The 13,268-nt window shown below is 50.4% G+C and overlaps 1 protein-coding gene across 5 annotated transcripts in view; it reads right to left on the bottom strand.

The window, feature by feature from the left end:
- BCAR3 (BCAR3, NSP family adaptor protein) overlaps positions 1–13,268 on the bottom strand; it is a 110,381-nt gene that overhangs the window by 11,690 nt on the left and 85,423 nt on the right. For 2 of the 5 annotated variants that reach the window (XM_003784146.3, XM_003784147.3), the window contains 4 exons: positions 10,763–11,205; positions 7,139–7,242; positions 5,620–6,269; positions 1,500–1,615 (listed from right to left, as the gene is read on the bottom strand). In XM_003784146.3, coding sequence (XP_003784194.1) covers positions 1,500–1,615; positions 5,620–6,269; positions 7,139–7,242; positions 10,763–11,205 — 1,313 coding nt within the window. The other 3 variants (XM_023509778.1, XM_023509777.1, XM_023509779.1) reach the window with 3 other exon arrangements.

Raw genomic sequence — 13,268 nt, 5'->3', positions numbered from 1 at the left:
TAAGGCGCCAGCCACATACACCTAAGGTGGCGGGTTCGAATCCAGCCCGGCCCACCAAACAACAATAATGGCTACAACCAAAAAATAGCCGGGCATTGTGGCGGGTGCCTGTGGTCCCAGCTACTTGGGAGGCGGAGGCAGGAGACTCGCTTGAGCCCAGGAGTTGGAGATTACTGTGAGCAGTGAAGCCATGGCACTCTACCCAGGGGGACAGCTTGAGGCTCTGTCTCAAAAAAAAATAGTTAAATACTAACTAAAAAGTGTCCCTCAGTTGCATCTGCCACATTTCAGGTGCCCAAGAGCCACAAATGGCTGGTGGCTACTGTAATGGCCAGTGCAGATAAGAATATTTCTGTCATAATGGAAAGTACTGAAAAGTGCTGTGACCTAGAACACCAAGGAAAGCCACACACACAGAGACATGGCAACTGGGACAGTGATTAGAGAAAAACTAGAAAATTTCAGATAACAAGAGAGTTTTGCCCCAACCAACTTTTAATTTTTTTAATGCATCAATAAGGCTAGCTTTTGTGGTAATATGGAAATCTAGTCTGGCACCTCTTTTCTTAAACACATACCTCACTGTTGGTGTCTTTCTGATTTCTAAACGCCCCACATTTCACACCTGTGTGTTTCAGGGCCCACCCAAGCCCTGGCTTTCATGAGAAGAGGGCAGGGATACTACAGAGGCCCGGCTGGGCGCTGTCATCCCCTGACCTCTGCCTCCCCATTTGTCCACCCCTCAAAGAAAACAATTGTTCAGACTCTGTTCCTCTCCACCTTTCCCACAAACTCCCACTTAGTTCCTCAAGCAATTTTTTTTTTTTTTTTGAGACAGAGTCTCACTTTACCCTGGGTAGAGTGCTGTGGCATCATAGCTCACAGCAAACTCAAACTCTTGGGCTTAAGTGATTCTCTTGCCTCCATTTCCCAAGTAGCTGGGACTATCCTGGTGCCCACTATTTAACACCCAGCTATTTTTTTGTTGTAGTTGTTATTGTTTAGTAGGCCCAGGATGAATATGGTATATGTGGCTGGTGCCATAACCACTGTGCTATGGGCGCCGAGCCTCCTCAAGAGATCTTAAACTCCAGAAAAAGGCAGATCACTGAGGCGGGGCTATAGGGGCAGGACTGAGGCAGGGCTGTAGGGGCAGGAGACCCAGGGACACCCCAGGTCACCTAGCTCCACCCTGAGTTTGTAGGACCTCTGCCTTCTGCTCACACAGGCCAATCAAGCCAGTGGATTCAGACAAGACTGCTCTCCCCACCCACCCCCTCCAGGAGCAGGGACAGTTATATTCTTTCTCCCGACTTGTGCTGTGGTGTCCCCACATACAGCTCCAGGAATTCTCTGGCTCGGGCTTCTGGGAAGAGTGACCTGGGGCCACACATCCTGTGGCGGTGCAATTCTGAGGCAGCATTGGTACCAGCCTCTCTCTGCTCTGATGCGCCCAAGGAGTTGGAAGAGTCTGAAACGCAAGGGACAGCACGGCTCACCTTTCGATGATGTCCAGGCGCAGCTGGTGTCCGTGAGGCAAGGTGATGAGTTCCAGCCCGGAGCTCACGCCCATGTTCCGCCGCATCTCTTCAGAGACTTCAAGTATCCTAGCAACCTAACAGAACCACGTCAAGACACATGGGGTTAGTAAGTGGGCTCTCTGGACACAAAGCAGCAGGTGACGAGAGATGCATGGAACCCAGACAGCGTAGATATGTCTTACTTGCTGCAGCACCTGGCAGGGGTTCTTCTGTGATATTTGGGGCATTTAACACACACTAGAATATAAAACCTAGGGGGATGAGAAAGACCCGGTGGGGCACCCACTGTCTGCTGAACCTGCAGACTTGCTCAGTGTTTCTGCCCAGTTCAGTTCTCTAAGCTTTGGTCTGATGCTGGTGGGATCCTGCAGTGACATTTTGCTGGTGACAGCAGGGCTGTGTGTGTGTAGAGCCAACCAATCCCCTGCAGTGGAGAAGCAGGGTCTCACCCAAGCTCCCTTCTGCTGTGGGCTCTGCCATTCACGTTCTCACAGAGCAGTCAGGGTGGCTCCTAGTACCTGTGATCACACACCAGACGTCTGGAAACTATTAAAGACGCTGTATGGTGATTTGAAACCAGTGGTCTCCAACACACCCACTTCTCTTCCTGAGAGGTTTGCCTTAAAATCTTCCTTGTCCCAGGCTAGCCCTCACCTCATCTCAGATTTAGTATATAGTCACAATTTATCAGAATCAGGGATCAGTTGACCACTCATAGTTATTTATTATGTTATGGAGAAACGTCACTACTGAGTCTTGTGTCTCTATAACGGGGCTAATGAGTTGGCCCTACACACATTCATAGCACAATGAGCTATTAACAGTGTGACCGTCGCACCTGTGTTCTCTACTCACATTCACACTTTCTGGGCCTCAGTGTTCCCCTTTCTAATACAACTATTAAGTTTACCTTTCTCAAGGACTTTGCATAAGGATTCAAATGACTTTAAACCCCCAAAGCTTTTTGAAAATGCAAGTTGTGAATCATTAGCCACGAGAGAAAGAGTATTACACCCTGACCACGCAAGGCCGTACAGAGGCAGGCTCCACTGCCGGTGGCCACCACGTTCCCTCAGTTGTGCTGACAGCTTCCTCTGTCAGTGGCCACACCGCATCCCCGCATCCTGAGGACAACCCTCTCATCTGCACTGGCGTGACAAGATTGAAAGGCTCATCATTGACTCAGTTTTCTTCTGGAAGACCGACAGGCATGTGGTGATCCCTGCTCTGGGAGAGACAAGCCTCCAGTCTGGTTTTTTCCAGCACAAAGGTGTCATCCCTAGGTCACTTTCTTAGGGCCACACCTGCTTTCTCCAGCGCTCACTCCGTGAGGCCTGGATTAGGCCCTGGGAAAGGTCTGTACCGCTCACAGGCACAGAGGAAGGATGGCAGTTATGGAGCATTTACTATGGGTAGACCCAGCAGGGCAGGGTGGCACAGGTGCCACCAGCGGCCTCCACGGCTGATGCCAGCAGGCACTTAATCGAGGTCAAACACATAACACTGGCAAACACACTGTGCTCACTCTGGGCCAGGCAAGGTGCCTGGGCCTTCTCATATATTACCGTTTAGTCCTCAGTGTGGTCAGGATTCCTTACAGATGGGGAGAGAGAGGCTGGGCAGCTCATGTGGGCAGGGGCCAAGCTCTTCACTACTGGGCCTAACTTCCAGCTAGGGGCAAAAGCAAGTAGGTGGGAGAATGGCTGCACTCTAGATGTGGGCAGGTGAGGCCAGGGCGGTGCCCATCTGCAGGGCAGGCAGCAGGACCACCCACTGTGCAGACAGCCTCCCTGGGTGCCTGCCTGCATGGGTGGGAGCCAGCACATAGCGCCCAGATGCTGCCCAGCACCTGCTCTCAGCTCCTGAGTGGCCCTGTCTGGGCTGCCCCTGTATTTGGAGTGAAAAACAACAGATCTTACTTTACTTCCCTCTTAGAGGTGCTGGTTGTACCTACTTGGAAGTCAGTGGTTCCAGGAAGAGAATAAGGAAATGGTAGTAGAGCTGGGAGGGATGATTGAGGGAAGACTAATCATAGCCCTGCCCTGGGGCTACTGGGCAGGGTCCGCTGGCTCCTGCTCTGGCTCTGCCTGGCTGCCTGAAGGCACACATGGGATGATGCCCCACCAGTTGGTCCAAAACCCCCACAGCAGGCAGGAGGGCGACTGTATGCTCTTCAGCTGAGAATAGACTTGGGCTTCAGTTTCATGGCTACCACAGGTGGTGGGAAGGTTCCAGGCCTCCTGCAAAAAATGGCAGGCATTTCTCCTCCTCTTAGACTACTATCCAGGCCATGGAAGGAAGATTCATTCCCCTGGGAACTAGGCTGTTCTGTAAACCCAGGCCTGGGTTTCTTCCAGGGGATCCTCTATGCAGAACCCAGGCAGGTTCAGGCCAGGCCAGAAGCTCACCCCTGGCCTATTGAAATGTTTCTGTTCTGGATCCAGAGCCCAGTGAGCTAACTACTAGAACAGAAATCCTCAATCCTCTTACCTCCCAAACAGGTTCAGCTGCTTTAAAATGAAGTAAGGATTTAACTCAGAAATCATCTGACTACCTACAGCAGTGCCCAAGGACATCCAGCCAACTTGTTCTTAACTCTCTGGGGAGTGAGTGCCCAGCGACTGGACTTCCTGCCAGGATTCCTGACTCAGGAAGGAAAACTCAATTCCTAAATAAGCCCTAACCTTTGAAGCTAATTGACTTCACTGAGCTATGAATGAAAAAGAGTTTCAAGTCCCTCCTTTAAATGCCCAGGATCCTCCTTCTACTGAGGAGGGGGAGCTAAGTCCAGCCCAGCCTGAGACACCTGTTGTTTAGATAAGGAGTTGGCCCTCCTTATCTGTGCGTTCCTGTGCATTCAGAATCTGTGGGTTCGACCAACCTTGGCTTGAAAATATTTTGAAAAAGTTCAGTTAGTACCAAACGTGCACTTTTTTCTTCTCATTATTTCCTAAACAATATAATATTATGACTATTTGCAAAGCATTTATACTGCATTAAATTTTATAAGTAATCTAGGATGATTTATGCAGGAGTGTCCAACCTTTTCTTTCTCTGACGCATGTGGGAAGAATGAGTTGTCCTGGGCCACACGTTATGCAAACACTAAAAAAGCTGATTAGCAAAAAAACCCATTCGTGCAATCTGCCCCCACAGATAAGCAAAGGCAAAAAAAGTCGGCTTGGCACCCGTAGCTCAGTGGTTAGGGCACCGGCCACATACACTGAGGCTGGCAGGTTCGAACCCAGCCCAGGCCTGTGAAACAACAATGACAACTGCAACAAAAAGATAGCCAGGCATTGTGGCAGACGCCTGTAGTCCCAGCTACTTGGGAGGCTGAGGCAAGAGAATCACTTAAGCCCAAGAGTTTGAGGTTGCTGTTAGCCACAGCATTCTACCCAGGGTGACAGCTTGAGACTCTTGTCTCAAAAATAAAAAAATGAAAAAGAAAAATAAGAGAAATACTTGACAGACTCCAGCGTGAGCAAGCGTTCAGCTACTAGGCCTAGTTTTTATTGCCCCTACATCCAACCTATAGCCACAGCACTCTACCCAGGTGGCTATAGGTTGGATGTAGGGGCAATAAAAAAAAAATCAGGGTAAACTTTTAAAATGTTTATTTATACTAAAGACTATTTTAGTGACAAAATAAATATACAATATGCATAAGTATAGTGTATAATGTATAATGAAATAAAAATAACTCAAGTTCTACTCTAGAAAGTACATTTTCATCTGCAACCCACTCTCCCTGGCTTTAGTGTTTCCCACTTCTGAGGGAGCTGAGGCCAGGGGAGGAAGAATTCTGTAGCAGCTGCTGACACAGCGGAGTGGGGGTGGCCCCAGCAGCAGCAGCTGCCACCCTCCGTCCAAGGTGAGTTTTACAAGCTTCCTGCCTGGGCAAAGGTTGTCCTGACTTGCGGTTCCCACCCCTTAAGTAAATCCCCATGCCAGTGTTATCATCAGCCATTTCCTACGAGCAAACTGGTTACAGGTGAAGGCAGAGTGAGAGAGACCAGGCCTGTCCCCCTTCCAAACCTTCGAAAACCAGAGTAAAACCCGACTCCCAAGCTCTCACCTTGCAGTCCACGCTCAGCATGTGCTGGGCAATGACCTTGGGGTCGTTGTTGGTGAACAATTCTTTTGCATGTTTCAGCATTGCTGTTTCCAGGGGCTTGTTCTCAGCAGGAAGAAGCTTTGACTCAAAGTCGTTGGGCCTGAAGGAGGAGACAGTCTCCAGCTGGGGCACCACGAACTCACCCTCTTTGTCCTCTTTGTCCATTTGCACGGCTGGAGGTTCCCATGGTCTCTCCCCATCACTGCCATCAAGGATGGAATAGTTGATGCCAGAGTTCCGGGGGCCTGGAGCCCCGTTCTGCTTGGGCGTCAGCAGTTCGGGGCGGCTACCCCGGGTGCACAAGGGTAGCCTTGCTTCCTGGTCACAGCTGGCGGCAAAGGCTGGGTTCAGTTCACAGTAATTGGCATCCGAGTTGAGCCAGGAGGGCGGAGATGAGGGATCCTTGAGAAAGGGCACCTTGCAGGGCTTTGGGGGGGGCTTTGGGCACAGCTGGCTGTCCGATCCCCTCAGTGCCTCCCCCGCCCTGGCGTCCGAGGACACCCTCCGAACCACTGCTGGGCTCAGAGTGGGCTCGCTGCCCGTCCTGAACACAGGTGAGTTGGGGCAGGGGCTTGTGTCCACTGCCGGGGACTGAGGGGGCAGCTTACAGCCTGTGGGGAATAAAAGAAGGTCAGAGAGAGCACAGCTGTGTGGAGAACACAAAATAAACAAAACCAGAGTGACAGCTCCCCAGCCCTCCACTCATGCCCTTGGGTTTCAATTTTCATTCTCTAAAGAAAACTCAGTGGGATTGGAAGGTGTTAATAATGTCATCTCGCCCTAAGAAAGAGAAGTCACTAGCCACAGGGCACACAGGACTCTAAGTCACTCTCAAAGCCAGGGTGGAGCAAAACCAGCCTTAGGAAAGAGCTAGAAACACAGGGAGGGGAGAGGAGGACTTTGTGATAACCCACACAGAAGCAGTTACAGAAGGACATTAGGAAAATCGCTTTGTGGTCCCAAGAAATGTTATGAAAATAATGAGAAACAATCCCATGTCCTATATAACTGCTTACTAGGCTTCCCTACACCCCAGGGCTGATTATCACTTTTCTTGCCTTGAAAGGACAGTGGAGAAGATCTTCCAAAAGCCCCAGATTTGAACTCCCCCCACCCGCCCAAAGCCTCTGCCCAGGAAGGGGACCAAGGTTCACTTGTCATAAAGGCCCTCAGTTATGAAATGGGCTTCAAATCAGAAAACCTGGATTCTGGTGCTATGTAACTCTCGACAAGTTACTTAACCTCTCTGTGCCTCGGCTTCCTCCATTGCAAAAGCTCGTTTGGAGGCTTAAAAGCCGACATCCACTAAGTGTTGACCTCAGGGCTCTGCACCTGGATCAGTTCTGCAAATCACCTTCCCTCTATGCCGCAGGCACAGAGGCTCAGTCAGTCTCGAGTTAGATGACTAGAAGGAGCAGGGAACTGCCTGGAGGAAATCGCCATCAGCACCACCCCCTCCCTGAAAATCCCCGAGACATACCGATTGGCAGGTAACTTTCTGACTGGTGGGCTTTGAGGGATAAGGCTTTTCGGTCCTGCATGTGATCCAGGCAGGCTGGCTGGCTACCGCTCTTCTCTTTATTTCTGAAACAAAAGACAGACAGGACAGAAACATGTTACTAAAACCTTTAGACAACACCATGCAAAGTTGAAAGGAAAGAGAAGAAAAGAGAAAAGGAAGGAAAGAAAGAAAGAAAGTTGCTCAGAACCTGTGTTCCAGCATACCCTAACAGTAAAGGAATGTTCCCTGGAGGAGGAAATTACTGATGGGGCAGTTAGTACAGGACTGTGCCCTGCGTGCCAGCCCTGCGTCCCCATGCCCCTTGCAGCTACGTCCTAGGATGCCTCCTCTGAGCCTTTCCATCCTGCTAAAAAGAACAGGGTAAAAGTTTTACTGCACTCTTGGGAAAATCTGAGGAACTGGAATGTGTACTTTTAACAGAGCCTCAAATTACTTACAGACCCAGCGGGATGACTTGTTTAACTAACATGCATTTTCCACATGCTTCTCAGTGTCACAGTTAGGAAGGAAGCTGGAGGGCAGCTTCCATTTCAGTGCAAATCTCAGCATCTCCCAAATAACCTGCAGGACAGCCTTGGGGGGGCTGGTGTCCCCATCCTCCTGGCAGCACTGGGAGCCCCCACAGACAGCCTCCTGCTGCTAAGCTAGTCAAAGGCACCAGACGTCGGAATGGCGACTGGGGGGCACAGGGCACAACCTCACGGTAAAGGTAACCTTCCACACACTCGCCACTCCTTCCTCCTCTGTCCCCTTCCAATTCAATTTGTGATTTCGCTAATGAGCTTCAGGCACCAGAAACTCATGCCAGAGGAGAAGGCACAGTTCCAGCCCAGTTGAACTTTAACTGGGCCTCCCTCAAGCACAGAACATTCTTACGTCACAGAAATCTTGAAGTTCTTCCCTACCTTTGCAAGCACCAAAGAAAAAACAAATGAAAAAATCCCCAAACTCCCAGCAAGAGAAATTCCAGCAACCCCTCAGAGATAAGGCAAGATAGAGGGCAAATTCCAAAAGGAAATGACTTCCAAGAGAGATATTTAGGCAGTGACCACAGCAATCAATCGCCAGACTCCAGGGCCCAGAGGAGCGGGACCTGAAACCTGGCTAGGAGCACACACCTTTGCCCAGGGCCGGCCACTGGCCAGCCAACCAGCTGGCCTGACGTCAGCGCAGGAGGAGTGGGCCAGAACTGACCGGGGCTGACGTGGGGAGGTGGAGAGGCACTGAAGGGCGGCGGGGTAGGGCAGAGGGCCATGGGGCCACCTTTCCGGTTTGGTCCTCCTCCCACTTAGACACTGCTGGGCTTGGTCCTCCTCCCTACTTAGACACTGCTGGGCATGCTGCCTGTGCAGAGCAGTGACAAGACTTAAAGGGTTCTGCATTCCAAAGGGCAAGCAGAAAAGTGGCTCCATTCCGTCTGTCTTGTTGACTTAGAGACTTCCTTAGTCCTTTTTTTCATTTCTTATCTTAGAAAGAAATTAGTTTTTAAACTGGGATCACTAAGGGCAGACGAGGAGGCCTTCCTCCCAAAGCCAGACTGAGCAGTGGCTCTACGGGGCTGCCAGATACGCCTTCACTCTCTTCATGACATCGCTCCTGCTTCAACCATTCAGTAGCCAAACCCTACTCCAGACAGAAACAGAAAGTACCCCTTTAATGTTTTAAGGTATCTTTGGGGACCTTTCTTTTCTTCTCTCTTTTTTTTTAGAGACAGAGTCTCACTCTTGCCCCAGGTTAGAATGCCCTGGTGTCATAGCTCATAGTAATCTCAAACTCTTGAGCTCAAGCAATCCTCCTGTCTTAGCCTCTCAAGTCCCTTAGCTGGGACTACAGGTACCCACTACAACACCCAGCTAGTTTTTCTATTTTTAGTAGAGACTAGGTCTTGTCTTTGATCAGGTTGGTCTTAAACTCCTAAGCTCAAGTGATCCTCCCATCTCAGCCTCCCCGAGTGCTAGGATTACAGGTGTGAGCCACCATGCCTGGCCTCAAGGGATCTAACATACAGTCTTATTACTATGGAAATAAGGATTGCTAAATATCAGGTATGGCTGCCTCCCCTGTAATGCCCTGGGTATTAAATCCTACTCCCCTTCAGTAATAACCGTGATTATCAGCACGTCCCTGGCCCCCGCTAGGTGTGTGCACCATTCTTAGTGTTTGCACATATTAAATCATTTAATTCTCACAAGCCCCATCTTCCAGCTGAAGAAAGTAAGGCCCAGAAAGGTTAAATTGTTTGCCCACAGTACAGCTGACCGGTGTGTTGTTAGCACCTGGGCTCCGGCTGCTCAGGTCACACCCAGATGCTGACTAACATACCCTGGAGTCTCCAGGTACCAGACACCTGCCATCTGCGTCACTCACAGGTTCCTGTGTTTTGCTTATGAATTTTTGCAGTATAGAAATTACAGATTGTGACATTTGCTCATGGTCCAGAAAGAAAACAAATGAGTGGAATAAAACATGCTGGTTTATGGGTATAAGCTTAGAAGCTGGGGAGCTGGAAGAGGCCGCTCTGTGCCCTAGGGCTTAGGCTGGTTACACCCTGCACACTTGATCCTTCCTGCTTTCCCTTCCCAGGACAGTTAGGTAACACACAGGACTCACAGCTTCGCTTCACAAAGGGCAGGTCCCGCGACAGCAGGGTGCCTCAGTTCCGTGATGTTTTGAGGGCCTGATTTTCCATGTAGTTCTCTGAATTCTTCTCTCTCCCATTCCTCAAGGCTGAGATGACAGCTTTCAAGTTCTCCTATCTTAGAAATCTTACCTTTCTTGCTGAGCCAACCACTCTTTCTGGATGGACCACACCCTAATCTAAGACTTCAGTCTTAACCCCCTCCTGGGTCCCCAAATGGCTGCTGAAAGTTGGTGCTCAGCCCCTCAGTCATATCTCTGGGGGCACAACGTTTTTTTCCTCCAAAGTCCCCCGGTCCTGGTCACTCCTGGTCTCCGACTTCCCTGCTACTCTGGACTCTTCCTCTGCTCCACTGTCACAGCCTGGATACCCTGACTCGCCCCCTGGCCTCTCTTCTCCCTCCCTCCTCACCCCTGTGCACATCGCTGTCTAGTTCTATTCTTAGGGCATCACATTCACTATGTAAGTCTCTGCTGCTCCCTCAAAGCCCTCAGCCTGGCATCAAGGCCTCCATATGACCTAGCCAGGGCTCCCTCTGGAAGCCTAGGGCTGCTGGCTGCCTGCATGGAGCCTCTGCTGCAGCCGAACATCCTCACTTCCAGCTCTTCTGTCCAGGCTGCTTGGAACACTCTCCCCTTTGTGCCATCTACCCAAATTTCCCCTGGCCTTCTTCAGAGCAGCTGGAATCCTGTCCCTGCACGGGTCAGTTGTCCTGTCAGCCTGGCCTGCCCCCTGCAGCTCCTGCACCATTCATGCCTGGCACCAACCGCTGGGACTTAACTGTGCAGGGCCTGGTGGTGACAGCTATCCTGCTAGAAGCAGGCGTCCTCACCAACATCTCTTATTTTTCTGTCCCAGGGTGAATGCCTCACCTGCCTAACTAAGTTTGGACACCCCCAAGGCCCCGCGTGGTCCTGATGCCACCTGCAGAGCCCCTGACCCACCTGAGGAGGTTTCCCCTGGGTACGTTATGCTCTCGGGCCTGGCAGCCACCCATGGTGAAGCTCAGCCTCTTGGTCACGTCTGGCCTCCCCTCAGCCAGGCTGCCCTCTCGGGCGCGGCCCGGGGAAGTGCCATAACGCTCCTCCAGCCACCGCAGGGGCACCGTCCTGTTGATGGGCTGGAAGATGATGGCGCCACTCTGCTGGGAGATGGGGCGCCGGTTGCCCACGTAGCAGCGCACCAGGCCGGGGATGGAGTCGAAGCTCTCCCTCTCGAACTGGAACTGCACGCGGCTGTAGGCCTCACTGAGGCGCAGGACTGTGCGGTGGATCTTGAAGTGCTGGGCAAGGTTCTTCCACTGACAGGTCAGGACGAAGTTTCCAGGGCTGGACAGAGAGTCACGGACCAGAAAGTCGCCGTCTCGCTGCACGAGGCTTTCAGACACCTTAGGGACAAAATGGCAAGTGAGGTAGGCAAAGCAGGCTCGCCTTCCTGCTAAAAGCTTCCTGCCACCCACCTCTCTGCACCAACAGAAGCCTCGCTGTGATTCCCTTCTGCTGCTGATCTCTAAACTCCTTTTAGCGTCTAAAAGGTCAACGTGGTACAAGATCTGATCACTCAGAACAACTCCCTGACCACCTACTACACACCAAGCACCACTGGGGATGTGGCAAGGACTGAAGCAGGCTGGAGCCACGCCCTGGAGCTCTCGTTCTTAGTGCAAAGACTCTAGTTAGTGAACACAGATAAACAACAGCTAGGTTCGTCAGATGTTGCAAAATCAAGGAAAGAACAAATCAGCACAGGAGACAGTGTTTGGGAGGGAATGAGGACTGTCCTTTAAAATAGCCTGATCAGGGAGGTGTCACAAGATGATGATGTTTACACAGACTTGGAAGAAGGATTTGAAGTGACAGAACCTAAGAGATGAGCCAAAGTGTGCCCAGGGGTTGGGGTGTCCTGATTTTCCCTCCCCAACAAGTTACAGAGGAGGAGTCCCATGTAGGACTGTGGAACAGAGACGTGTGTAGGTCCTGGACACATCAACCGCTGGATGGAAGGACGGGGACAAAGTCAGGCTGGGGTCTCTCATCTCAAAGTTATTATAGTGCCACGTGTAACATATGCAAAGCACGAGTACAGGGCCTGGAACGCAGAAGATGCTCCAAATAGTTCACTCTGATGATGTGATGTATATAGTAAAGGGCCGGGCGTGGTGGCTCATGCCTATAATCCTAGCACTGTGGGAAGCCCAGATGAGAGGGTTGCTTGAGCGTCGGAGGTCGAGACCAGCCTGAGCAAGAGTGAGACCCCGTCTCTACTAAAACTAGAAAAACTAGCCACTAGCTAGTCCTAGGTACTCAAGAGAAAGGAGACTCTCTCGAGCCCAGGAGTCTTGAGATTGCAGTGAGCTGTGCTGATGCCACTGTACTCTAGTTAGGGTGACAAAGTGAGAATCTGAAAAAACAAACAAACAAAAAACCTAAAGTCCTCCAAAAAAGAGAGAAAGAAAAAAAAAAGGAGAATTTATACAGTGGTATGGATGGGTGGTTCCTGTGGTCCGACTGTCTCAGCTCTGAGACTTTGCACAAGTTAAATAATCTCTCTGCAGCTCAGTTACATCATTTGTAAAACAGGGATAATACAGATGGCTACAAAGATTTAAGGGGTAAAATGTAAGCTGTAACTATTGTTATGGTTACAGTGTCCAGTTATCCAGTCTGGGCTGATTTATTGCTGAAAATTTATACTTAGGACAAGTGGTAAACAAATTTTATGACTGTGGTAAAAAGAAGAATGGTTGTGGCAGTCATTGGGTTTTTTTTTAGAGACAGAGTCTCACTTTGTCACCCTCAGTAGAATGCCGTGGCGTCACACAGCTCACAGCAACCTCCAGCTCTTGGGCTTAGGAGATTCTCTTGCCTCAGCCTCCTGAGTAACTGGGACTACAGGCACCTACCACAATGCCTGGCTATTTTTTTGTTGCAGTTTGGCCGGGGCCGGGTGCAAACCCGCTACCCTTGGTATATGGGGCCAGTGTCCTACTCACTGAGCCACAGGCACCGCCGGGCAGTCATCAGTTTTATAAACTTCAATAATTTTTCTGGGACCTTCCAACATTCGATCAATGGTATACTTCTGTTAGCTTAAAATAGAAGGCCACTATGGTTACTTCAAAATTGCATCTTTGCTTTAAAAATACGCTTTCATACAGAAATTCCATTTCTTGAAATTGAAGCTGTGAAAATAATTATAGGTATGAACATAACAGTTGTCTCTAAGAATGCTGGTCAGAGTGTTAGAAACACCCCAAATGTCCAATAAATTGTGGTGCACATATGTGTACAATGCCAGATGGCACAGAACACTGTATAGCTGGTGAAAATTCCCAGGACGTAAGAAATAACAGAGTGGGCTACAGAAAAGCACATGCAGTGGCTCGGCGCCTGTGGCTCAAGCGGCTAAGGCGCCAGCCACATACACCTAAGGTGGCGGGTTTGAATCCAG

The sequence above is a fragment of the Otolemur garnettii genome, unplaced genomic scaffold (genome assembly GCF_000181295.1).
Source record: "Otolemur garnettii isolate 467f Iridium unplaced genomic scaffold, OtoGar3 scaffold00010, whole genome shotgun sequence".
NCBI classification, from domain to species: Eukaryota; Metazoa; Chordata; class Mammalia; order Primates; family Galagidae; genus Otolemur; species Otolemur garnettii.
Note: the sequence above shows the minus strand (reverse complement) of the source record. Positions and strands in the feature narration are given on the sequence as shown.